The 25,895-nt window shown below is 60.8% G+C and overlaps 2 protein-coding genes across 6 annotated transcripts in view; one reads left to right on the top strand and one right to left on the bottom strand.

The window, feature by feature from the left end:
• The window catches only part of TSPAN9 (tetraspanin 9), a 197,548-nt gene extending 185,179 nt beyond the window's left edge, over nt 1-12,369 (top strand). For all 4 annotated transcript variants that reach the window (XM_070049362.1, XM_070049361.1, XM_070049360.1 and 1 more), the window contains 6 exons: nt 5,956-6,147; nt 6,443-6,517; nt 6,990-7,091; nt 7,783-7,917; nt 8,096-8,179; nt 9,453-12,369. In XM_070049362.1, coding sequence (XP_069905463.1) covers nt 5,956-6,147; nt 6,443-6,517; nt 6,990-7,091; nt 7,783-7,917; nt 8,096-8,179; nt 9,453-9,524 — 660 coding nt within the window. In that variant the 3' untranslated portion in view covers nt 9,525-12,369. The remainder of the gene's footprint in view (nt 1-5,955; nt 6,148-6,442; nt 6,518-6,989; nt 7,092-7,782; nt 7,918-8,095; nt 8,180-9,452) is intronic.
• A 6,415-nt stretch (nt 12,370-18,784) lies between these two features.
• TSPAN11 (tetraspanin 11) overlaps nt 18,785-25,895 on the bottom strand; it is a 57,147-nt gene continuing 50,036 nt past the window's right edge. For both annotated transcript variants that reach the window (XM_002712822.5, XM_051850236.2), the window contains one exon: nt 18,785-22,141. In XM_002712822.5, the coding sequence (XP_002712868.2) occupies nt 22,082-22,141 (60 nt within the window). In that variant the 3' untranslated portion in view covers nt 18,785-22,081. The remainder of the gene's footprint in view (nt 22,142-25,895) is intronic.

Below are 25,895 nucleotides of genomic sequence, written 5' to 3'. Positions count from 1 at the left end.
TCCAGTCCAGCTCTCTGCTGTGGCCCGGGAGTGCAGTGGAGGATGGCCCAAGTGCTTGGGCGCTGCACCTGCATGGGAGACCAGGAGGAAGCACCTGGCTCCTGGCTTCGGATTGGCACAGCTCGCTGGCCGTAGAGGCCATTTTGAGGGTGAACCAACGGAAGGAAGACCTTTCTGTCTCTCTCTCTCTCTCTAACTCTGCCTGTCAAAAACAAACAAACAAACAAACAAACACCCAAATACGATAGCCGATGAGCTTGGCCGTGTTTGGACATCCCCTGGCGTAAACCTACCCCATTCTGGAATCATCAAGATGTAAGTGGGTTGTCGTTATGCAAATGCCTTACGTAGTGTTTATTGGGAGGAAAATTAGGCCCAGACACATGGGTGTGATCCTCCTGTCATCTGTGCGAGCTGGCAAGTGTCAGGGACTGTGAAGCTGCGAAGATGCCGGAGGCTTTGGGAGAGAGCAGTGCAGGCCATGGGGCCGCTTGGCTTCCAAGTGTGCGTGGGTCAGCGAGGCCCAGCCGATGGGCTCAGGCTGGTCATTAAGAGCAGGGAGGGCCAGCGGTGCCTCTGCTCTTGGGGCTGCCCCTCTTGCAGCTGGGGTCTGGCTCTGAGTTTGAGGCACAGGTGAGCAGTGAAGGGGGCCTCAGCGGTGCCACAGCTCAGGGCCCTTCATGCAGCCCCGAGGAGACTTGGGGAGGAGAGATGTAAGCTCCACGCCTCAGATCTTGGCAGCCCCACGCATCACGCTGGTTCTTGGTGCGGGTCTTGGCCACGCACCAAGAACCCACGTGGGTTCTTGACTAATGAGGGTTGCACAAAAGAGTGAGTGGGGTGCAATGTTGGACAGTGAACCCTCAAGCCCCAGGGGCCCGCCTGGCTGCCTCCCCCAGTGGCTCACCGGGCTGCCATCCCCCTGCCTGCTGCATGTGACTTTGTCATGTTGTCCCTTCACCTCCTTCCGTGCAGAATCAGAAGTGCTCTCGGGTGCTGCGAGGGCCCCTCGGAGGCAAAGGGCATCTGAAATGCAGAGCAGCCACCCCACTGCTGACACTGACTGATGGTCTGCACTCCCCGCCACGAGGGTCCCAGCAGGCCAGAGCTGTGCCAGTTCATTACCGGCCAGCACGTCAGGCCGCGCAACTAAAACCCTCTTGGTTTTCTCTTATTTTCTCTGCATCCACTAATTTATTAAATGCCATGAAATGTTGGGCTTGGTCCTGGCTTACCGAAAGCACCAGGGACTGCTGAGACCTGGCACTTGAAAAGCTGCGAGCAAAGAAGGGATGTGGGGGGCGGGGAAAGGGATCTGGTTGGGGGCCGCCAGTGGCATCTGGCCCAGGAGCCTGGGTGTCTCGCTGGGGTCTGCAGGTACGCCAGAAGCTGTGATGGTTTCCCAGGGTGGGGCCTGGGACAAGGGGAGCGGGCGACTTCTCCCAGGTCAGTGTGGAGCTCAGGGCAGCTTAGGTGAGTGACTCGGGTGGGGTGTACAGGGGCCTGGGGGTGGGGAGGAAGCTGCACAGGGGCTTCTTTTTTGTAAGGTGTCTTTGCATTCCTGCATCTGATCCTATTCCCGGGCCATTGCCTGCTTGGCTCCCCACCTCCGCACCTGTCCTCTCATTCATTTGTTCGTTCACGCATTGAACACATACTTGGCTAGTAGTATTCCAGGCGCGTTCTGGGCCCCTCGGAGGAAGAGAAAGGGTCCTGGGTCCTGGCGGTGCTGGTGTTTGGGGCAGGGTGGGGAGGACCCCTGATGTGCTGCTCTGGGTGCAGCCCTGGCTCAGGGGCCGGGCCCTGGGAAGGGCCTGATCCAAAGCAGGGAGAGAATGTGGGTGTGGTGTGGGTGGCAGCTGTCCCGCCCTCTAAGCAGGGTGTCCTTGGGCCCAGAAGCTCAGGAGGGAGGGCGGCTCGAGGGGGAACTGTGAGGAGTGGGATCCCTGCCTGAAACTCAGCGTGTGATCCACCAGGGGTCCTAATCGTGTTTCACACCCAGGACAGGCATAAAGTGACAAAACAACCAAAGATGGGGGAAGTGCCATGGGGGTGTTAGGGTAACCACAACAGGCTTCATATATTAGATGAGTCCGGACCCCCGGCTCGCTGCATGTCCACAGCCCGGCTTTACCTGCTGTGTGTGTGTCAGTGTAACGGGGCCTGCTCCCTTCTTCCTTCTACAGGGTCAGTGCTGGGCCGAGACGAGATAGCCCTGGAGAAGGGGAACCCAGAGACATGGCCAGGGCCAAGGTACTTCCTTGAGCTCTGGGAATTCAACCCCAAACAAAACAGACCCAAATCCCAGCTCTTAGGGGAGGCCGCAGGCCATGCGAAAGGGGTCGGAGTTCATCTTCCCAAATTTGGACCTGGGCTCATCGTGAGCCCTGAATGAAAGCTGCTTTGAAATGTCTCGGTGTCCCCCTCTACTGGGCCAGTGGGGAGGGAGAGGCTCGCTCAGGCGAGGGCCACCCCCAGGCCTGGGTGGCTTATGACCTCGGGCCAAGCAGTGCGAACCTTGGCTGGGTCCCAGTTGCCTGAGTCACCCAGCCTTGCCCCACGCGCTCCTGCCCTGGACTCGGTTACAGCTTGGTCATCTCAGCTGAGACAGCCCTCTGGTTTTGGAAGGGAATTTTTCCCAGAGGCCACCAGCTGAGGTCGCGGCACCAAGCTTCGGCTGTGCCACCCCTGGCCTAGCTTCCCTCTTCTGCTTGGCGCTGGCCACCTGAGGGCTGCTCCCCTGCCCTGCTGCTTCCTCCCCCTGTATCTGCTCAGCCCTTGGAGGTCAGCCTCCTGCCTGTCCAGGGCAGGCTTTTCCCCAGGACGCTGCCACAGCTCCATGTCTGCAGTCTCCCCCTCCCTCTGGCTGCTTTCCCAGCCCCTAACTGCTTCTGTCTTGCTCCAGCCTGGATGGAACACGCAGGATCTTCTCCAGGAGCTGTGATCTCCGGAGTTGACAGCCAGAGGGCAGGTGCCTGGCCCCGGGGGGAGTCCAGGGCAGTGTCTCTCAACTCCCAGTGACGTTTGGGCCTGGGAAGTCCTTTGTGCATGAAGCATCTGTGGTCTCCACCTGCCTAAGCAGGAGGCCGGAGGCAGGGAGGGCAGTGGGAGCCGGGTGCTGGGTGCCGGCTCGGGGCCGGGCTGGTTGGTGCACCCAGTCCCTTCATGCTGGGTGTGCGCCAGGAGGACAGGGGCTCGGTGAGCGCTCACGGGCCTCCTGGGGAACGTGGCTGGGAGTCTGCAACCCAGGGCCAGAAGCCAGGATCTTGCCCCATCCCACAGGGTGGCTGGGACGCCACACCCCTGCTCAGTCCCCTTGTCCATAAAATAAAGGTCCAGTTGTGGTTTTGGCTGAGGTTTCCCTCTTGCCTGGAGGCTGTTCAGGTGCTGGGTCGTCTGAAGATAGGCAAGGCAGTCGGGAGTACGGGGCACCTGGCTGGGCCTCATGGCTCAGCAGCCATCCTTGGGTTGGGGCAAGCAGCGGGTCTGGGGGCTCTGAGACAGGTTGCTGATGGGGCTGCCCCACCTGTAGGCAGCAGATCTTACCTGGGACCTTGGACAGGCAGCGAGAGGGGATGCAGCACAGGGCACCAGTTCCGTCCTCCCAGGGCTGGGTCTTTGGGAAGCTCGAGGGCTGATCTGTAGGACAGCGGGGTGAGCCCCGAGCACTGGCTGGGAGGGAGGTGGCTGGCCCTTGGGAGGATCTGACCACTCCAGTGCCAGCAGAGGCTCCCCTGAGACAGGGAAGCTGAGAGTGAGGTACAAAGTGTGTCTCCACCAGGCCCCTGCTCCTGTGAGAACTTCTCCAGACCCCGAGAGGGCCCAGATCTGAAGTCTGGGGCACCCTGAGCCAGCCTGTTCTGTGGGCTGCTTCTCCACCTGTCGCGAGTGTCTGCAGCAGCGGGTTGTCCACTTACTCATTCCAGGGCCTGGCTTCTACAGCCATCGGTCTTCAGCATGAAGATCATGAATTTCCCAGGGTGTGATTAATGAGAGAAAAATTGAGACGGCAGCCTAGAAACTGAGCAGACTGAGGAAAGTCAGAGAGACAAGTTGCACACAAGGCTCCACGTGGCCCCTGCAAACCACAGGGCTCTGAGCCAGTCTGGAGCACCACCTTGTGGTTGCCAGAGATGGTGGCTCCCGTTCCCCTTACAGAGCTTGCTGATGCCCCACCTGGGTGTTGCTCTGGGCTGAGGGTACCCGTCTCCTGGGAGCCTTGACCCGATCCTACCTGGGGCTGCCCCAGGGTCAGGGGGACCAGGACCACACGACAGTGTGGGGGACCCAGGTAGCCACTCCTCTTACCCTGCAGCTCCTTGAGTCATCTCTGGCTCAGAAATATAGGGAAGTCAGCTCAGTTTTTTCCAGGCACAGCCTGGGCCAGTCTCGGTTCCCCCGTTTATCAAAATCTCACCTGTTCTTCAGAACTCAGCAAGCCCTGCAATAACACCTTCAAGGTGTATCTCCGATTGCATGGTTTTCTTGCTGCCCTTGATAGCCACCGGCATGGGGTGGGCACCCCCGCGCCCCTCTGCACTGCCTACATCTGCTGATTGCTCTCCAGGCTCCCCCATCGCCCTCCGCTGGTCTCCTTGATGAGCAGCAGCCAGAGCAGATCATGTCACTGGGCAGGACCGCGTGGGGAACCTGCTCCCGTGGCTCCCATGGCGCCACTCACGTCCACCCTTCGTGGAGCTCAGTAGCTGGCCCTCAGCTGCTCACAGATGCCCCCATCTTTCTGGGACTGCTTCCTCCAGCCGGCATCTCTGCCCAGAACCCCTGTAGCACTTATTTGGCACCAGGGTATACTGTGGTAGATGCTGGCTGGATGCAGCCAGAGCAGATTGCCTGGAAGCCGGCCTCAGAGTGGTGGTGGTCTTTGGTGGTTCAAGCTGCTGTATGCTGTAGGTGTGTCACTGGCTGATGGGCTCCTCAGACAGAGCACATGCGGCCCTGGGGCTGGCAGACGGGGCGGGCAAGCATCAGCTGCACGGAGCATGAAACCGTTCCGACGTGGACATCGGCAGCCGGTGAAACGGAAGCTCTCCCGTGTGAGGTTGGCGGGGTTGGCAGCTCCAGGGGTGCTGTCGGGAGAGCTGAGTTCCAGCCAGTCATGTCTGCGGCTGCCGTTCTCGGATCGATGGCCGAGGCAGCTGCAGACGGCCACGTGCTGCACCTCCGCCAGCCTGATGAGTGCTTTTCTTTCCTACCTATGGGAAGTTCACTCTTCAGCCTCTGGAGAAATCGGACCCTGAGGCCCCCTTCCCACCCCAGAGACCTTTCCCCAGAGGAACCTCTGCCCCTCGGTCCCTCGGGTGTTTGTCACGGGCTTTTGTCTCTTTTATTGTTAGTTATTTAATTTATTTATTTGAAAGGCAGAATTACAGAGGAGAGACAGAGAGATTGTCCATCTGCTGTGCTGGTTCACCCCCCCCCCCCCAAATGGCCGCAACAGCCAGTGCTGGGCCAATCCAGAGTCAGGAGCCAGGAGCTCCCTCTGGGTCTCCCACATGGGTGTAGGGGCATAAGCACTTGGGCCATCTTCCACTGCTTTCCCAGGCCATAGACAGAGAGCTGGATCAGAAGTGGAGCAGCTGGGGCTTGAACTGGCATCCATATGGGCAGCGGTTGACTTTACCTGCTCCTCCACAGTGCTAGCCTCATTGCCTGTGTCTCCCTGAATTTGACCCTTGGGGTGACTCTGTGGGGGTTGTGAAGCCCCTGGAACCCCATCTGCCCCACCTGTGGGCACCAGTTCCATCCTCTCCAGGCTGAGTCCAGTGCCATGTGTAGAGACAGAGGCACTGGGCCTGGATGCTGAGCTGGTGCGCTGTGGTGTGGGACCATACCTGGCCGCAGCCCGCTTCTCCCCTGGCCCACGTCTCGGAGTCCGGCCGGGTGCGTGGTGGACCCAGGGCTGTGCTGGGCTGATGGGCATTCCTCTCTCTCCAGCTCTGTGGCTGCGGGCTGCTTGGAGTGGGCATCTGGCTGTCCGTGTCCCAGGGCAACTTCGCCACCTTCTCCCCCAGCTTCCCCTCGCTGTCTGCAGCCAACCTGGTCATCGCCATGGGCACCATTGTCATGGTGACGGGCTTCCTGGGCTGCCTGGGGGCCATCAAGGAAAACAAGTGCCTCCTCCTCAGTGTAAGTTGGGCCCCAAACCCCCAGACCCTGCCTCTCCCCGCACTCAACTGACTGGGCGGCCAGCCTGACCCCAGGGGAGGTGCTCCTGGACTGTTTCCTGTCTGACCACGCCCCTCTTCCTTGTGATTGGTCAGTCCTGCCCCTGGCGGTCCCTCCCACCCCTTGGTAAGGTGTGTGGGTTTCCTTGGAAGCCCTGCTTGGGGCCATATGCTCCCTGCCTCCCACCCTGCTGCTCTGCGCGCGTGCCCGGCCACCAGCACCACCAGGTGCCCAAGCCCTGACCTTTGCTTTCCAGTTCTTCATCGTCCTGCTGGCCATCCTCCTGGCAGAACTGATCCTACTCATCCTCTTCTTCGTCTACATGGACAAGGTAACCCTGCAGCAAGGTGCCCTTGGGCTTGGGAGAGCCAGTGTCTTTTCCTTGTGTGAGGAAAGGAGATGGGAGCCCAGAGTTGCGAGAGGCAGGTGGAGAGACGCAGGTGGAAGGCTGTGGTGGGGCAGTGAGGGGAACACGAGCCTGGGGGAGTTTGTTACCCAGTTACCCAGGGCAGGCAGTGGACTGTGCAGGTGTCACTGAGCACAGCTGTGTGACCGTGCATCGAGAGGGGCCCTCGGGGAGGTGTTGGGGTGGTGGTAGCTGTGTGCACAGCTGGCCTGGGACCAGGACACCTGGAACAGTTGCGGCTTTGCACCTGTAGTGTTCCAGCCTGCCCCCACCCCCAGACCACCTGCCTCTCCGCTCCTGGGAGAGACCCCGGGTGCCAGCTGTCCTGGTGGTCCTGGGGGAAGGGGTGGACAAGAGGTACTTCCTGGCAACCCGTAGCCCCGCCCCTCCCCGGCAGGTGAATGAGAATGCCAAGAAGGACCTGAAGGAGGGCTTGCGGCTCTACAACACCGAGAACAACGTGGGGCTCAAGAACGCCTGGAACATCATCCAGGCCGAGGTGAGGGCCGGGCCCGCCGGCCACCTGGCCTTTCCGGAGCTTATCCGAGGGTGGGGTGGGGAGCAGTGGGAGCTGCCCCACTGCCACTGCCTGAGCAGGACCCGGCCGGGGAGGGGTGGGGGAGAGAGTGCAGGAAGGAAGCAGGACCTGGGCCCGGAGCAGGTAGCCCGAGCGAGCTGGGCTGCGGGACAGACTCCTGCCCACTCTAGTTCACTCTCCAGATGCCCGCAGTGGCCAGGGCCAGGCCTGCAGCCCAGGCCAGGGTCCCATTAGCAGGAAGCTGCAGTCAGGAGCTGCGGCAGGGACTCAAATCCCCGGCACTTGGAGGTGTGATGCGGGCATCTTAGCCGCTGGGCCAGATGCCCGCCCCCAGCATTCATGTCAGCACCAGGCTTGCCCCGTCCTGTGGTGCTTGGCTTGGGTGAGGGGATCTGGTTCCAAGGGGAAAACAAGCTGGTGCTCCTGATGCCCCGTGTGAAGCCCCCGGGGCAGGGCAGCAGGGGGGCCGGCAGCCAGTGGTGCATGAGCCGGAGGGTTTGGGTTCTCCTGCCTGGTATGGGGGGACATTTGGTCCTCTCCCAGTCGCCGCCTTCCCCTGCAGTCCAGCTGAAGCCCAGGGCAGGCACAGAAGGCGGCCCTGGGGAGGGTGGGACAGGTGTGACCCACGGCCCTCTGCGTCCCTACCTGGCAGATGCGGTGCTGTGGCGTCACTGACTACACAGACTGGTACCCGGTGCTGGGGGAGAACACAGTGCCCGACCGCTGCTGCATGGAGAACTCCCAGGGCTGCGGGCGCAATGCCACCACCACTGCCTTGTGGAAGACGGTGAGGCCGGGCGGGGCAGGGCAGGGAGGGGATGGGGGTGAGGCTGTGTGGCCGGGCCTTGCAGGTGGAACCTTTGGTGGGCTGGGGAGGTGGGGAGGAGGAGCAGGCAGGGCAGGGGCTGGGCCGCAGGGTGCGCGCTGTCCTGGCAGGACTGTCACCCGTGGCCCTCGCTCCCCAGGGCTGCTACGAGAAGGTGAAGATGTGGTTTGATGACAACAAGCATGTGCTGGGCACCGTGGGCATGTGCGTGCTCATCATGCAGGTAAGGGGCGTGCCTGGCCGCACCTGAGCTTGGGGTGGGGGGAGCCCGGGTGCCACGCCTGGGATGTCCCTAGGCGCCTCCTAGCCCAGCGGTGCTGGTTTGCAGAGCCTGACCTAGGCAGGGCTCTGGCGGCCATGGGGCTCGTCACAGGGTGACCGGGCCTACCAGGAGGCTGGAGCTGGAGTCACCTAGCTGTCCAGGCCATTTGTGCCCCGGCGCTGACCTGTGGGAGTTGTGGGAGGCACATGACTGTGGCCTGGTCACTGCCTTCACTGCTTGTGCCCTGGCACCATCTGCAGTGACCCAAGGCCACCTGCTTCCTTCTGCCTCCTCCTCTCTGGGCCACCAACCCCCTTCCTTCCAGGGACACAGACAAGCACGAGGGCACTGTACAGAGTTTGGGGGGAAATGGGATTAAAAGGTAAGTTTATTCTGGTGCTAAAAATGTTTAAATCTATATATGATTTTCTTCGTTATATGCATTTTCATGAATTTTGTGAAGATCTCTTGTATGTGTGATATTCAAACATTTTTCACCAAAATAAGATCATCTCTTACAAATGATTTGTTTACTAATTTATTTGAAAGACAGAGCAACAGAGAGAGAGAGAGAGAGAGAGAGATTTTCCACCTGCTGGTTCATTCCCCAAATGCCCACAACAGCCAGGGCTGGGCCAGACTGAAACCAGGAGCCTGCAACTCCATCCAGGTCTCCCACATGGGTGGCAGGGACCCCAACACTTGGGCCATCCTCTGCTGCCTTCCCAGGAGCATTAGCAGGGAGCTGGATCAGAAGCAGAGCAGCTGGGACTCCCACCCACACCCTCATAGGGACTCTGGCATTGTAAGCAGTGGCTTCACACGCTGGCCGCAGCCCATGGTTTCAGTCCATTTCTGAGTTACTATTCCAGAGTACCTCTGTAGTCCCACGGGCGTAAGCACAGCCTCATGGGTGAGACCCCTCCCTCGTGCATTCCCAGAGCAAACAGAAGTGACTGGGGAGGTTTTGGTGGTCTCGGCCACCTCCCTCCTCCCCACCCGAGGTTTAGGGACGGTTCTTCGGGCATCCAGTCCTCACAGCGGCCTCTGAAGTCGGCCTGTTGGAGGCCCCGGCCAGGCTCCGTGGCTTTCTGCACAAACAGCTCTGTGAGGCTGAGCCGCAGCTCCTCCCCGGGAGCCTGTGTGCACCGCACTCGGGGCTGCGGCCCGCGAGGCCCAGGCCTCAACCCAGGCTGCCGGGCCCCCCTCTGAAGCCCTCCCTGCTGTCTTTCAGATCCTGGGCATGGCCTTCTCCATGACCCTCTTCCAGCACATCCACCGGACGGGGAAGAAGTATGATGCGTGAGCCGGCTCGCCGGGCCCCCAGCCCCTGCCTGGGCACCGCCAGGGAAGAGGAGCTGCACCTCGTGTGGCCAGCCCATGCTCTCCAGACTGAGACCCCTGCCCCCAGCCCCAGCCCGCCCTGCCCCCACCCCCGTCCAGGCCTCAGACTGTGTGGGGCGGGGCGAAGGTCCGGGAAGTGGGCTGCACAGAGACCTTGACCCCAGGCCTCTGGGTTCCTGCATCTGCTGCCCCTGTGTATTTGCCAAAGACAGGGTGGGCTGGGGCTGGGGCTGGGCTCGAGGGGGAAGCCCCCTGCCCCTCCTCACGCTGACACTTGGTCCCCGCTTCAGCGGGGGTGATGGCCCCCAGCGGAGGCCACCACCGCCTGCCCGTGGCCACCCGTGGGAGAGCCAGCAGGGGCGGGGTTCTGTCCGCGCCAGGAACATCCTGCCCAGGCTTTTTATACCTTATAGTATAACTTTTTTTTTAATTTTATTTTACTCTGATTACAGTCATTCAGGAATATTATCCCTCAGATAAGTTTAGGGTTAGCGATTCTGATTTATAACTTTTTACTGTGTTTGATTTCTTGAATGGTTTGGTTTTTCTCTGGCGGAGGGTGGGGGTCAGGGAGAGAGGACTCAGGAGGCTCCCCGTGAGCTGGGCCAGACCCACCCTTAGGAAGCACCCCCTGGGGTGCTAGAAGGGGCGAGGCAGTGGCTAGGGTGCAGCAGGTGAGGTGGAGCATCCCGCAGGGCCGAGGGGCCGGGGCGGGGGGTGGGGGCGCTGACAGGGCACCCTCCAGGGCAGCTGGCGGCTGCAGCGGGAGCTGGCCGGGTCCTCCTGCTTTTCCCCCTGTGAGCAGCTTTTGACTTTTCCCTTTTGCCTCCTCTTCCACCCCACGCGGGCTTTCCCGCAACAGGTTCTGCAAACCCCGGTATTTTCACAGACATTCCTGCTAGAAACTCTCGGACAGATACCTCTCTAGTTCACATGCTGCTCACTGGGTCTCCTTGCTTCTGGAAGGGGAGGCACTCCCGGCTTCATGGCTGCTCAGAGGGCGGCAGAGGACCCGTGGCCACCAGGAGGGGGAGGCGGCGCCCCAGTCACGGCTGCTGGCACAGAGGGAGCGATGGCCATGCCGGTCCCAGCTCCTTTCTTGGGCGTCACTGCCAGCAGCAGGGGCATCCCTGGGTGGGTGGTGGTCCCAAAGAGAAGAAATCCAGAAAGCCCAAGCTGCATCTTGTCCCCCGGGTCCTGACAGAGACAGCCCTGGGCGCTTGAGCCATAGGTGCGGTGGGGTCAGCCACCAGCACCCATGCTGGGCTCCTTTAACATTTTGCAGTTGGAAGTCAAGAATCCAAAGGCCTGAGCTCAGAAAGGCCACGCGCTGGCTCACTGGGGTCTCGCACGCAGCCCTGGAGGGGGCCCTGCTGGGGGCCGCTGCCTTTGCCTTCCACTGTGTGGCTCCTCGCCTTGCCTCCCCAGCCGGGCCTGGTCTCTTCTCTGACCCCCTGCCCTGTGCCTGTCTGCTCCCAGAGCTGAGACAGGGCCGCCCAGCCAACCTGCAGCTCCTGCATTCACCCCAAAGTAGCGTGCCAGTCGGGGCCAGGGGTATAGAACTCGGGGTGTGCTCAGGACGCCAGCTGGTGGGGAATGGAGTGGAGAGGAGGGAGGGAGGTTCAGCCAGGGGGTAGAGTGCAGACCAGTGCCCCGAAACAGCAAGAGGGGACAAGCAGGTGTTTGGGTAAACTGGCCCCTCTGCCCTCCTATTCCTCCCCAGGAAGCCCCCAGTGCAGTCATGGGGGGAACTGGCTGGAGACGAGCGTTGGGGGAAGGGGCGTGCTTGATGCCAGCAGCACAGGTTTGGGTTTTGTTCCAATCAGCAGCAGGCCCAGTGCACTGTTTCATTTCCCGAGTGCTTCAAGGGCGGCCCCCACCTCACCCATCTGATGGAGAGCCTCATCTGCTGGTCCCCAAACTGCTTTTCGGCCTCATTTCATGCAGAGTCTACTGTGGGAGCATCTCTGTGCACGGGGTGGGTGGTCTGAGCCCCTCACCCGTCCTGCAGAGTGGTCCCCACGCCTCCTGGAAGGCCACACTGGGTGCTGCCAGTGAGGGTGGCCCTGCGACTCCGTGTCTCCCGGTTGCGATCTCACTGGGTCAGAGTTCGGAAGAGTGGATCCCATCACCTGCACCGCCTCGCCAAAGCCAGAGCGAGCGCTCAATCGGCAATGACCCGGGCACCTTGCAGACTGGACTCAGAGAAGGCCCCCAAGCCTCCGGAAGTCTGCAGAACTCGGCCCTTCCCTACTGCTGGGTTGTGGCTGGGGTGAGTGGGCAGGGGCCGAGAGCGCCCTCACGTGCTGGCAGCGGGTGTCGGAGCCCCCATGACCCCCGCCCCTCCCTCCGGCCAGACCCTCCTGTACATGTTCTGGTTTGGCTTGGAGCTAGGTGGCCACTGCTGTGGGCTTTGGTGGCCGAAGAGCCGTCCAGGTGGATGGAGGCGACTGTCCCCTCCTCCCCTGCCCCCTGCCCACCGTCTGGTGGAGGTGCTAACAGCAGGGACATGCACAGGCCAGGGGCTGGGTGCCAGGTGCTTGTCCCGCAATCTGGCCGGCCCCACTCGGGCTCCCCTTCTCCCGTTTTCCCCCTCTCCACCCAATGGGCTCTTGGAAGCAGTGAGGCCTCAGGGGCCTGCTGCCACCTAGCCCAGGAGAGCCGGGAACGCACGCTGGTTGGTTTCAATGCACTTTTCTGCTTGCAATGCCGCATCTGTGGGTTTCCTTCATCCTGACCCTGGCTTTATGGAACACCATGTTTTTAGCATGTTTTTAAATAAAAACTGATAACGTGTCAAAGCACAAGCAGGCTGTCCCTTGGCATGTGTTTCGTGATTCATGGAGTGATTGGTGTGGGGACCCAGGAGGGGACCAGACACTTGTCCTCCTGCTCTAGACACGCCCCCAACCGGGACTGCAGCTGCCTTCCAGAACTCAGGTTGGAGAGCTACTGGAGCCGGGTGCGTCTTTGCCCTTAGCACCCCTGTTTCCTGGGGACCCACTCCAGGAGGCCGTGCACTGGCCCAAGTCCTCCACTGGAGAGGCCAGCTTTACCTTGGTGCCCTTGGCCTGTCATGGTGCCAGGCTGCCTGCCAGGCTTCCAAGTGTGTTGGGCACGGAGGTGAAGCCAGGTCACCATGGCCTCCTGCGCCAGGTGCAGGTTCTCCCGGTCCCTCTGATGTTCCTGGGATTGTTCTGAACCTGATGTCACTCGGCACAGGCTGGTGCTGAGACGGCCTATGAGAAGGCATAGAAACATGGCACAAGGGTGGTCCCTGGGAAGGGGGCAGGTGCAGGTCTCCGTGGGCTATGATCGGGTTCTGGTTTCCAGGTTCCTTCAGCTGTCAGGATGACCAGCTCCAGACAGCAGCTCCCAGTTCTTGGCCTGGGCACTGCTGCACTGCATGTGCCTGGCTCAGAGGCAAGAATGAACGTGTGGGCACCATGGCCTGCGGGCAGAAGCCCTCCATGTGTGGAGGTCCAGCTCCCTCCCAGGCAGAACGGTCCTCACGCATCAGCCTCTAGGGCCACATCCTGCAGCTACTGTGGCCAAGCCTGCAGAGACTCAGCCCTGTGTTTGCTTATCCGCTGTACTAGAATGAAATACCTGGGGTGTGGTCCCTTGTGAAGAAAAGAGTCACCATCCTGAGGGTTCAAGGCCAGGCCCCAGCCCTGGTGAGGACCTGAGTGGTGGCATCACCATGGTGGGAGCACATGCCAAAGGGGTGACACCAGGTGGGACAGGAGCCAGGGCCGAGGGGCAGGCCAGCCTCACTGCTCGTCACCACCCCAGACCAGCACTAACCCCTTCCAGGGCGGCACCCCTCGGTGACCTCTCTAAGCCCCACGTCTTAAAGGCCCCCCCACTTCTTGTCACCACGCTGGGGACCAAGCCCTCGGGATACCACGTCCAACAGTGGTACCTGAATGGGGTTCTTGAGGGGCTTCCCCGGGGCTTTCAGGGTCAAGAGTTGTTCCCCACTGAGGGGCAGGTGATCCCAATGGCGGCTAAGGACCAACCGAGGCATAGGCTTTTGGGTGGAGGCCACTTCACCTCTGCTGCTCTCGTGGTTGCCCCACCCCCACCCCCCAGACTGCTCTGTAGCACAAGGCTCTGGTCAGGTGAGCTGAGCCGTGGGTGGCAGGTGGCCCTGGCTGGACACAGTGGGGCTCGTTTCCCTTCGGGTCTTGAGCTCTTGCATCCATGAGAGGGAGGGTGGCTATGATGACTGCTGGGACCCTGCTCTGCACCCCCATTCCCTTGTGAGGTGCTCAGAAAACTGCTTCCCTGTCGTGCTCAGCAAGGACCAGCTGAGAAAGGCTGGTCTCTGAGCAGCCTCAGAAGAGGTTTGGTCCCGGCCTGCCCAAGGCCACTGCCAGCCGCCAGTGTGGCCAAGCCTGGAGCCTGCCCACTGGCACTGAACGTCCCTTTGTGCCAGGCACTGGATTCCATGGGCAACGACAGATTGCAGAGCCAGCAGCCTGGTGGGGATGCAGAAAAGTACAGGCGACTGCAGCCCAGGGCAGATGGTGATAGTCACAGGGCTGGGCGGCTGGGTGGGAGACGCAGGGTGAGGCTCTGCAGAGGAGGTGATGGCTACGTGAGAGCCGAAGGCGGAAGGAGCAGGAGGAGACGTGGCCTGTCCATGGAGGTGCACCAAGCTGCAGACAGGGTGAAGGGGCAGTGTCTGGAAAAGGCAGCTGCATAACCTGAAGTCCAGATGCAAGCACTTGAACTTGAAGCTAAGGACAACGGGGATTCATTGAAAGCCTTTAAGCCCAAGCGTGACGGGCTCAGGTCTGGCCTTTGGGGACAATGGCCGTGGGCACTGGTGGGGAGAGCCGTCAGAGGGGACAGCATGGCGGCAGTGAGGGGAACAGACACTGGCTGCTGCTGTGATGTGGCTGAGAAATGACAGAGCCGCAGGGAGGTGGCCAGCGGGGTGGATCTGAGAGACACGCAGGAGAATCAGCAAACCTTGGTGGTTAATTAGATCTAACAAGGCTTCTTGCCATTCACCCGGCACGACACTCTCACCCTGGACAGGTAGCTGACTAATTGTTTGCTCCAAGTGGATGGATGATTCTGTCGTCTTGGCTCGGTGCTCGTGAGCAGAAGAGCAGCCATCAGCCCGGCATAATTAAATCTTCCCTTTTATTTCTATCGAGCTTCACAGCTCGCACAATGCTTTCATCTACACCACCCAGGTTCCGCTGACCGCTGTCTTGTCGGCTGTCACTGCTCCCGAGCTGTCCCCATTAGAGCTGCACCGCGGGACAAGGTGGAAGCCCACTGGTTTGGGAGAGCCAGGACCCCTGATTAAATTCCCACTCTAGCTGATGTCTGCGGGAGCCCCAGGCAGTCATTGAACCTGTCTTGTCTTTGTCATCTGTAAAATGAGGGCACTACCTGTGCAGATTTGACGTGAGGATTAAAGACACGCACTTGTGTAAGACATCCAGCTCGTTCCTGGGCTGGGCTAGGATCTTGGCAAGAAATTCATGGGGGGGGGGGGGGCAGCACTGTGGTGTAGTGGGTAAAGCCACCGCCTGCAATGCTGGCATCCCATATGGGGCACTGATTCGAGTCCTGGCTATACCACTTCCAATCCAGCTCCCTCCTAATATGCCTGGGAAAGCAACGGAAGATGGCCCAAGTGCGTGGTCTCCTGCACCCTTGTGGGAGACCTGGATGAGCCCTGGCCATTTCAGCCATTTGGAGACTGAACCAGCAGATGGAAGCTTGCTTTCTCACTCTTTCTCTCTCTCTCTCACTGTCTCTCTGTGCCTTTACAAATAAATAAATCTGTTTTTTAAATATTTATTTTACTTGAAAGGTGGAGTTACAGAGAGGCAGAAGCAGAGAGCTTCCATCTGCTGGTTCACTCCCAAAATGGCCACAATGGCCAGTCCAAAGCCAGGAGCCAGGAGCCAGGAGCTTCTTCTGGGTCTCCCACATGAGTGTAGGGGCCCAAGCACTTGGACCATCTTCCACTGATTTCCCAGGCGCATTAGCAGGAAGCCTGATTGGAAGTGGAGTAGCTGGGACTTGAACCAGTGCCCATATGGGATGCCAGGGCTGCAGGCACAGTTTAACCTACAGCACTGGCCCCAATAAAATAAATCTTAAAAAAAGAAAAAGAAAAAGAAAAGAAATTGGTGGGATCAGATGCCCAAGCTAAAGGCAGGACCCCAAGGAAGAGCGCCCCCTGGCTGAGAACGAGGACCAGGGGAGTGAGCTGGGCAGGGGCATCAGTGTATATGGGGGCAGTGGGTGCTTCATGAAGCTGGGGGGAGGGACCAGCTTCCTTGTGCCTCCATTTTGCCCAGGGCTGGCTCAGCAGCAGCATTCAATAAGCCACAGCAGCACGAGGAAAAACAGATTAAATAAATGTCACCGTGGACACAGAAATATTGGCACTGTGGCGATGCCTTCTTAAAGCTTTCGGCAGGATCGCGAGGCGATCGATTTAGCCATCTCGTATGCGCTGAGTTTAACGACAGTCGTGAGATGGCCGATTGTCTCCTAAAGCTAACAGGAAGAGTGCCAGGCTGTATGCACGGGGCACGGACAGCTGAGCTCTCCGCCTTGGAGCTGCGCCCTGGGACTTCCCCATCATGACTCTGGAGGGTGCATGAGAGCTGCGAGCTCACTGGGGCGAACCGAGGGCCCTGGCCTGTTTCCCTGGGGGCCCTGTGTGCCAAGCAGAGAGGGACACTGGAGAGGAAGGACCACCCAGAGGGCTCTGCCAGGTCTATGGTTAGCTCCCGGTGCTCAGGGACTTCTGGTTAGGGAGTTCTGGAACTCAGCCTAGCACAGCACCTGCAGCAGGGCCAGCCCAGTCTGTGGGTGACCCCAGGGAGCTCCTGGACCTTTGTCTCCCATCCCCACCCCAACCCAACTCACCCCTCGCTGAAGACCTGGGATCCCAACAGATGCTCCGAGGAGTTTTCTCCCCGGCGAGAGACCGCAGTTCTCAGAAGGACTTGGCCGCCTTCTTTACCCCTTGGCAGCTCAGGGGGAGGGGCTGCGCTCCGACCCCGGCCCAAGGGTCTCTGACGTGGACTTAGGGACTCCCGAGCTGCTCAGGGGAGTCATCGACCCATCACAGAACCCTGAACCTCCTGGCTCTGGCCGGCTCTGGCTGTCCTTGGTTCAGTGATGTTGGCACCTGGCTGAGGGACAGGACAGACCCACCCATGGCCTGGTCTGCCGTAAAGGCTCCCAGCGGCTGTGCCAGCAGCGCCCTCTCCTCCCTGTGGGAGTCACTGCCGGAGAGGGCTCCGGTTAGAGGTGGGGCTGGGAGGGAGGGGAACTAGGGGCTGCTGCCGTAGATTTGCCTGTCTTAAAGTTTATTTTTAACATTTGAAATGGAGAGAAAGGAAGAGAGATCTTCCATCTGCTGGTTCACTCCCCAAATGGCCACAACAGCTGAGGCTGGGCCAGCCTGAAGCTGGGAGCCAGGAACTCCATCCAGGTCTCGCACATGGGCGGTAGGGATCCAAGTACTTGAGCCACCTGTTGCCTTCTTCAACGTACATCAGCAAGAAGCTGGATTGGAAGCAGAGGCAGGATTTGATCCCAAGTATTCCTATGTGGCTTAACCCCCTGGGCCATAACTCCTATCTCTGTTTGCTTTTAAGAAGACACTAAGTGACAGGAGCTTGGCTTTTGGCTCCTGTGCCCTCCCCTCCCATGGCAACCCTCCTTTTAAAATTTTCTTGAAACTGTATTAGTTTGAGAGCCAGAACTCCTATCTGCTGGTCCACTCCTCAGCTGTCCATAACAGCCCAGGGACAGGGTGCATGCTGAAGCTGTGAGCTGGGTCTCCCGCACTGGCGGGGCGGGGGGGGATCCAATTATCTGAGCCATCACTGCTGCCTCCCAGGTCTCCTTCACAGGAAACTGAAGTCTGGAGCTGAACACAGGCACGGCAGGTACGGGACGCAGGTGTCTTAATCATCAGGCCAGACACCGCCTCACCCCTCCCCCCCGCCCCCAGCTTCTCTACTTTTAGTGGAGAAGGGAGAGGGAACCTGGTCCCCAGCTCTAAGCACCCCACACGGAGTCAGCAGTGCCAGCCTGGCCTGGGGCTGGCACGAGGCATCCACACCTGCTGGGACTGCCAGTCGGCAGCCACTGGGAGACGGCTGCAGCCAGAGCCTCGCACCGCCTGCCTGCCAGGGGTCCTGTTGGCCACTGGCGCTGTTTAGTCGAGGCACTGTCTTGCCTGCTGGCCACAGGGGAGGTGCAGAGTGGTGCTTGTTATCCGTCCATAAGTTTGTGCACTCATGGGATGTCTGTGCACTCAACGGTGCGGACATCCTGGCCCCACAGGACAGGCGACATGAAGGTGCCATAGGAAGGGAATGCCCATCCCCCCAGGCCCAGGCCACCACAGGCCTCTGCCCTCACTGCTCAGTGAGCCGAGCCTGACCAAAGAGGCTTGGCAGACACGGGCTACAGGCCACCCTCCAGGTTTGCACCAGGTGAGCGGGGATCCTCCCACCCCTCATCCCTTTCTTGGGGGCCCCTTGAGCCCAGGCTCCCCCAGCCCACCTCCAGCAAGTGTCTTGAAGGGAGAGTGACTTAAACAGAAGGAGGGTTTATGTCTTCCAGCTCTGTACCAGGCAACCCACGGCCCTCAGCAAAGACACCAAGTCCTTTTGCATGGAGATGAAAAGGAACCAACTCTGCATTTGGGGATGCGGACAAATGAGCTGGCACAAGGTGGAGAACCCTATCACGCTTGAGTGACGGGGCCTGGCAGCCCAGGCAGCACCGGGAGTGCGTCTCCATGGGGTGGGGTGGGGAACGGGACCCTTGCTCCTGCCCCGTCGCCAGGTTTGGCATCTGCTACAGCGAGGCAGAGCATGGACGCTCACGCCGCCGGCTCATTAGCAGAGGCTGGTGGCGCGTCACGGCAAACGCCGAGGAAATACTGACTGACCCAAGGCGGGAAGCTCACGGCGGAAGTCCATGCACCTGCAGCCAGGAGCTACTGTCGCTCATGAGCAGGGGAGGGCCAGTCCGACACTTGACTGATGTCAGCTGACAAACGCAGGGGAGCAGGACCCTAACCGACGTGGTCGATGAGTTTCCTAATTGAGGATCCATGAAAGCCATGGTGGCTTCAGCCGTAGCAGGGGGCAGCAATGCACCTGGTGAACTCATCCCCTGAGACTGCCTTGCAGAGCAGCAAAAAGCGGTGCAACAGAAGGCAGTCCTGGACACAGCCCTTTATTGTCATGCCCCTTGCTTCTGCGATTAGCCAAGGAGGGGCCGTGCGAGCAGCCTGAGCAGTTTCTCTCTATGCGGTAGCGGAAGGGGACTGTGTGTAGAACGTGTGATGGTCCATGCGTCGGCCGGCGGCCTCCAGGAGCCCGTGTGGCTCCACCAACATTGGGCTGCCTGCAATGGCTGGCCGCATTTGCAGGGGTTCTCAGGAGCCCAAGCAGGGGGGGTGGGGGCACCGCCCACATGGCTGGGTGCTTGTGCCGAAACAGAAAGTGGGAGCAGCGAGGATATGTCCCCCCCCCCCCCCCAGCACAAGGAGTAGGTGGGGAAATGGGAAGCCGTGGCGGGGTGGGGGTGGGGATCACGTGTCCCCTTCCAGGCACCTGATCTCCTGGCCAAGGTCACAGACTCATGGAAGAGCCCTCAGGGCCAGGCAGCTGCAGCAGGGACTGGCGGTCCGGGAGACGCTCCCCTGTCAGGCTGTGGACATCCCCCAGCGGCACGCTTCAACCCCTCGTTGTGGTGGGTGGGTGGTGGGCATGGTCGTGGGCTGCTGCAAACAGAACTCAGGCAGGCAGCCTGATCCCCCGTGCGCAGGAAGGTGGCGCTGTGCCCCCGAGCTGTGGTCTAGGTTCTAGGGCCAGCAGCAGCCTCACCTGGGACTTGTCAGAACGGCAAATCACTGCCCCTTCACTCCCATTAGAAACTGCAGGGCTGGGGGCTGCAGGCTGTCCTGAAAAGCCGCCCCCTCCCCCCCTCAGCTGAGTGACTCAGCACGCTGGGGTTTGAGTCAGCAGTTCCGACACTGGAGCACCACCATCCTCGCCGGATGTGAGCGCCACCCAGCGACCACTCCAAAACCTGGCTTTCTCCTTGGCCACCCTCCCCTTCCTCCTCTCCTGCTCCAGGCCCAAAGTGGCTGGTCCAGGCAGGTCCCAGCACCACCACAGCTCTTGGGCCCGCTGGCCTGCCATATCCCACCCCAGGGCCACACTGGGCCCTTCCACATCTGCTCACCCATGGCCGTGCACAGGGGGAGCTCCCGAGGCAATCTCTGGGTCCACCCCAGAGCCCCAGCCCTAGCAGGTGCTGTGATGGTGGGGTCAGGAAGGAGGCAGAAAGGGGGTCATGTGTATGGGAGGTGTCGCCATCACCATCCCCGGGGTGCTGCTCCCTCCCACGGGGGCCCTGGGAGAGGCCGTGATCTCAGATTCTCTCCTAACCTCCAGGGTGGGTAGGGAGAGGCTCTTCCTGGCCTAGACCATGACCCGCACTTAGGTATGAGATCCCACATTCTGTGTGAAGCCCTGGGTCAGCACTGGCCACTGAGGCTTGGGCTGGGCCCCTCCCAGGAGCCATGATCCTTTGTGCTCCCTCCCACTTGGGAAATCAGCCAGACCACTGTGCCGACTGCAGGCGGGCAGGGTCCCGGCACCAGGCGGAGAGGGATGGCCCGGTCCGAGTTGGGTGGGAGTGCAGGGGCACTGCCCCCTGAGGACGCTTGATTCCCGAAGGCCAGGCGGATGGCCTATTGTAGGGGCGAGAACTGTGGGGTGCCCGGGAGAGGGGGCTGCCAGCCCAGCTTCCCCTGTGTCCGTGAGTCACCACTGACCAGCAAGCGGCTCAACTTGGCTGAGCCTTAATGAACTCGTCTGTGAAATGGGGAAGTAATTCCTTCCTTGGTAGCTCGGTGACTGCAAGCTAACATAGTCACGGTGACCAGCACAGTCTGAAGGCACGGCAGGCCAAGCACAAGTGCAATCCTCTGGACACCCCAAATGGCTATGCCCAGGGGGTGCCTGGAGTTGGAGCCAGAGACGAGAACGGCCCAAGTGGTGCTCCCCCTCACCAAAGGTCCTGATCCAGTCCTATACCCCCCCAGACACAGATCGCCTGGGGGGAGGCAGCTTGGTGTGTCTGGGGTGAGGAGCAGCTGGTCCGAGCTGCAGGGGGCCCACGTGGGGCTGCTGAAGACCGCACAGGCAATCCTTCCCTCTCCATAGAACTCAAGACAAGGCCACGGCCCGGGTGTGCGAGCAAGGACGTGCCTCTCCTAGACCCAGCTCAGTGATAGCTGTGCCTATCTGGAGGTGAACAGCTCAGGGGTGTGTGGCTTCTGGTGGCTGGCCCTGCACAGGGGGGAGGTGAGGGGTCCCCCGGGCAGGACCCAGGAGGGATGAAAGCTGGACGTGGCATCCTCGTGTTAACATGCCATTTGGGGGTCCCTTATGGTTGCTTTCTGAGTTGACACCTGTTCTCTGGAAAACTGCCAGCACCTGTACCCTGGGTTTTCAAGGATTTCCTGTCTGTTCTCCACTGCCCAGGACAGAGAGAGATCCAAGGACGGGCCTGGGACGGAGGCAAAGGAGGCCCTGCGTGCAATGTGGCAGTGGCCACACGGTCATGAAGAGGCCCCTGGGAAGGCGAGGGGCAGGCAGAGCACCTGCCCCTGAGCTCCCGTCTCAGCAGCTCTGACTTTGCAGGGCCCGCAATGTGCTCCATGTGGGAAGCTTTTCACTCCCACTGCTTAGAGACCTGGCGTCCCTGACAATCAGGCCTTGGAACAGGAGGTCCCCGGGGGCCATGCTTCTAGGGGCTGGGGCCTGGGGTCGTGGTCTCCCGGGAAGGCCTCCAGGTGGGGATCAGTGGTCTGCTGCTGGTGCAGGATGTGCTGGGGTGGCCACACAGCGCCCCCTTGCCCCTGCCCTGGCAGCGCCACCAGCCTACAGCTGCCCCATCTCAGGCCTCTGTCTCCCAAGGCCCTGCAGAAAGAGTGGGGCCAAGAGGACACTGCTGTCCAGGTGAGACAGCAGGGCACAGCAGATGAAGGGGGAGCAGAGCTAAACCTGACTGACTCCCCCCGCCCAGGCGATTCCCAGAGGGCTGAGCGGATGAGGGCTGCTCAGCACCTGGAGGGGAAGCCGTGCACTGAATGCAATACAGGAGCCCTCGAGGGACCAATTCTCAGGCCTTTGTTCCAGGTTTGGGAGCTGGCAGGAGCAGAGAGACCAGCGCTCACCCTCCGATAACCCATGGGCACCCTCCTGCCTGGTGAGGGCCGCCGGCCCCAGGTCTGGCACAGCAGTGAGAAATGGAGGGATGGAGCCCAGGGGCTCTGCCTTGGGTGGGAAGAGCTCCTGGAGGGCTCGCAGGGGCTGGGCGCACAGCAGGGGGCGCTGTGGCCCGCGTGGAGCCGGTGCTGACTGCAGAGCTGGCGGACAGCACGGGAGCCCCGTGGAGCCCCGTCCTCAGGGCGCCGGGCAGCGGGCAGCGTGGCCGTCAGTAAGGATGCCGCAGGAGCCGCCGGTGCAGGCAGCAGGTGAGGATCATCCCGCAGATCTGCCGGGGAGAGGGCAGAGCCATCAGACACACCCACGGAGCTGCGGGTTCGCGGTGCCCTGGACAGTGCCGCCTCTGGCGCCGAGCCGCTCCCACCGGGACCCTTCCCAGTCAGGGGTGCTGGGTGGGCCTGGGACTCTGCATCTGTCACGGGCGGCACGGAGCACGCCCTCTTGTCCTGTTGCCACCTCCTGGTTTGCTGCCTTTCCCGTGGGGTTACTGGATCTTGCTGAGCCAGAAGGGAGCTGCTGGGTGGCACAAACCCCTGCTGGAAACCACGTGTGCATCTCCCACAGTGAGCATCTCTCGGTACGGGCGGGGGCGGAGCTCCCAGCACGCTTGCTCTGGTAGGACGTGTGTGTGTGTGTGTGTGTGTGTGTGTGTGTGTTCCCAGGGGACCTCCCAGGGCTCTGTCTCCAAGTTCACAGACACGCGCACACACACACACACAGCCAGCCTGAGTCCCCGTGTACACACATACACACATGCACACACACACACGAGCACCACCCTGAGTCATGGCACACACACACACACACAGTGCCACCCTGAGTCACGCACAAGAGACAAGGATGTCAGCCATCAGACCCGTGTGAGCAGCTGCACCTCTGACCGGAAGGAGGACAAGGGAACTGGCAAGGACAGTTGCAAGCAGCCGGCAGCAGCTGGAGGCACAGGGTGGGGTGGTCCCGATGGGCCCGGGGCTCTCTCTGGGTAGCTGCCTGGGTGGAGCCCGACCACGCACGGTTCTGCATATTACAGGGTTTCTGAGCTGGCACCTGGCTGCCATCAGAGAGTGAAGGCTGGGGAGGCTTCCGGAAGCCACTCCTGGTTTTCCCTTTAGTGCCCCACAGGTGCCACTCCACTGGGTGGGACGTCGCTGGGTGGTGGGGGGCTGTGTGGCTTCGGGAACATCTACACCTGTCTCTGAGCCTCCCCATCATCAGAAAATCCTCCAGTCTGTTCCCTGGCCCAGGGCCTTCCCTGGAGAGAGTCCTTCAAAACCAGGGTGACCAGAGGCGACCGCACAGCACCGGCCCCTCCAGCACCCTGAGGCTTTGAGGCCAGGCAGTGGCTCCCCAGGACCGTCATGCCCAAGGCCCCCACCCATTCCAGCCAGCCAGGGTTTTGCACACACCATTCCACCATCACGGATCTTCCTCCCTCCTCTAGGGTTTCTGTTCTACTTCTTCCAGGCAGCCCTCCCTGACCTCATGTGACTGGTTAGAGCCTGCTAAGCTTGCTCGTGTGACTGCCCGTGTACCTGTCACCTTCCCGCCAGCGAAAGCTACCTGGGAGAAGAGTCACACCCTGCCCGAGGCGGGGACCCAGCCCTGGGCACAGCACCTGGTGCACACCAGGCTCTGCTTGAAGCTGTCACTGAGAGCCTGCCCCCTCCATTATGCCACCCCCCATGCCGGTGTTACTGTTGCACACGCAGCTGCCACTGCACACATGGCTAAGCAGGAGTCGAGCAGCGTGGTCTCCCCTGAGACCACTGAGGATAAGGCTGAGGAAATGACCCCGAGGCTGAAGGCCACAGCCTGCCCCTGCAGACCCTCTGCCGGGCTCGCATTAACCCTCTCATCTCGCTCCCACAATGGGGCCACCTCCCCCTGCCCCGAGCTCTCCTAAGCAGAGACATGCCTGGCCCCCATGTGCTCCACACCGGGCTGCAGGCAGGGTTCCCTGCACCACGGAGTTCTCTGCTTGGTTTTCAGCGCTCACAAACCACATGCTATAGCAGCCGGGACGCTGGGAGGCATCAATGCCGAGATAACAGGTCACAGAGGCAGGGATCTTATTCCCCAAAGCCTGCCCCATTAGAAGGTGGGCTAGCCCAGGGTTTTCTTTTCTTTTCTTTTTCCTTTTCTTTTTTATTTTTGACAGGCAGAGTGGACAGTGAGAGAGAGAGAGAGACAGAGAGAAAGGTCTTCCTTTTGCTGTTGGTTCACCCTCCAATGGCCGCCGCGGCCCGCGCGCTGTGGCCGGCGCATCGCGCTGATCCAAAGCCAGGAGCCAGGTACTTCTCCTGGTCTCCCATGTGGGTGCAGGGCCCAAGCACTTGGGCCATCCTCCACTGCACTCCCGGGCCATAGCAGAGAGCTGGCCTGGAAGAGGGGCAACCGGGACAGAATCCGGCACCCCGACCGGAACTAGAACCCGGTGTGCCGGCGCCGCAAGGCGGAGGATTAGCCTAGTGAGCCGCGGCGCCGGCCAAGGGTTTTTACACTGTCCTGGAGCCCCCAGGTGCATCCCAGGGCCACACGAGCAGAGAAGCGGGCCCTCCGTCCTCGGCCAGTCCTGCTCCCATGCGAACAGCTCTGTTTGACAGGATGAGCTCCTAGGGGAGAGCCTCTTGAAGAGAGGATGCCACTGCCTACAAGAGGCCCACACATGCCCGATTCTCCATTTTCAGGTAAGGAAACTCTGGGCTCAGAGACAGAATGTGACTTCCCCAAGGTCACACAGCAAAAGGTGGAGCTGTGTCTGGAATGCAGTCCCTCTGAACCCCACGCAAGGTTTCCCTCAGTTCCAGGGACCAGGAAGCAGCTGCTGTCCCCCGGGTTCTGGGTGCCAGGCTTGGAGGGTTAAGGAGGTGCCCAGTGTCCGCTCTGGCTGGGACAATGAGGGCCTGCCTCCAGGACCTGGGTGGCTTGATGTCCAGCACTGGCTGACATTGGCCGGCAGAGGGCACTCTGACCCGCGGCTTGGCTGCTGCAGCACTGGCTCAGTGCAGCACCAGAGAGAAAACCTGGCAAGCGGCTGAGCCCCACAGGTGATGCTCCTCCCGGGGGCCCCCAGGGGTGGCTCCACAGCAAGCCTGCAGGACTTTTCACGGTGGGGGTTGTGAGCGGGCAGGCGGAGTCTTCAGGCCTGCAGGTGCACAGCTCCAACCTGGCCTCCCTAACTTCAGACTGTTGCTGCTGCCGCAGCCTTGACCACAGGCTCAGAGCACCTGCGGTCCCACTCCCTGCCCTCGTCTGCAGCTCCTGCAGGCTCTCGAGACAGAAGCAGAGGAGGCCTGGTCAGTGTCCACACAGAGCTGGCCTCCCTAAGTCCCAGAGTTGGGGGGAAGTGCCCAGTGGCAACTCGTGGGGCCCGCTCGGGGGGCAGGGCAAAGAGGGGGATGGCGATGCCCCTGGGAGCTCCGATCCCAGCCAGGGGACAGCTGGAGACTGTAGGGAGCACCTGTGTGCCCACGCAGGCTAAGCAGAGTGGGCATCGTTTAGGGCATACCTGCTGTCTACTTGCAATAAGCGTGCAACAGCAGGACCAGCTCTGAAGCCCACACCTAGTTTTTCATAAAGTGCACTTTCCACCTAGTAATGAAATGTTTTTTGCATCAAAATAAACTCGTACTTCCCGTTCCATGAAGCTTTTGGAAGTAGCCTTGTACCTAATTCTCACTACCAAGCACCAACTGAGGGCTGATCTGCCGTGCTGTACAGATACGTAACCGCGGCTTGGAGGTGAATTCAACAGCCCTGGGCCACGGGGCTAGTAGGTGAGACAGCCACGGTGGGTCCCTGTGCAGGGGCTGGGCACCCTCTTCCCAATGTGCTGGGCTGCAGCCGGGGCCTCCAGGGGGCACAGTGGTCTCCAAGTCTCCAAGTCCCACCCAGGATCCCACTGCTGCCTCTGCTGTGTCTCTTCCCACAGACCGCTGTGTCAGGGAAGGCAAAAAACCAAAGCCAGTGGACCTGGGTGCCCCCCAGGCTAAGTCACTTTTCTGGGCCTCAACTGTGTGATC

This window comes from Oryctolagus cuniculus, chromosome 9 (genome assembly GCF_964237555.1).
Source record: "Oryctolagus cuniculus chromosome 9, mOryCun1.1, whole genome shotgun sequence".
In the NCBI taxonomy this organism is placed as follows: Eukaryota; Metazoa; Chordata; class Mammalia; order Lagomorpha; family Leporidae; genus Oryctolagus; species Oryctolagus cuniculus.
The sequence above is the reverse complement of the archived record's forward strand: the minus strand, read 5'-3'. Positions and strand labels throughout refer to the sequence as shown.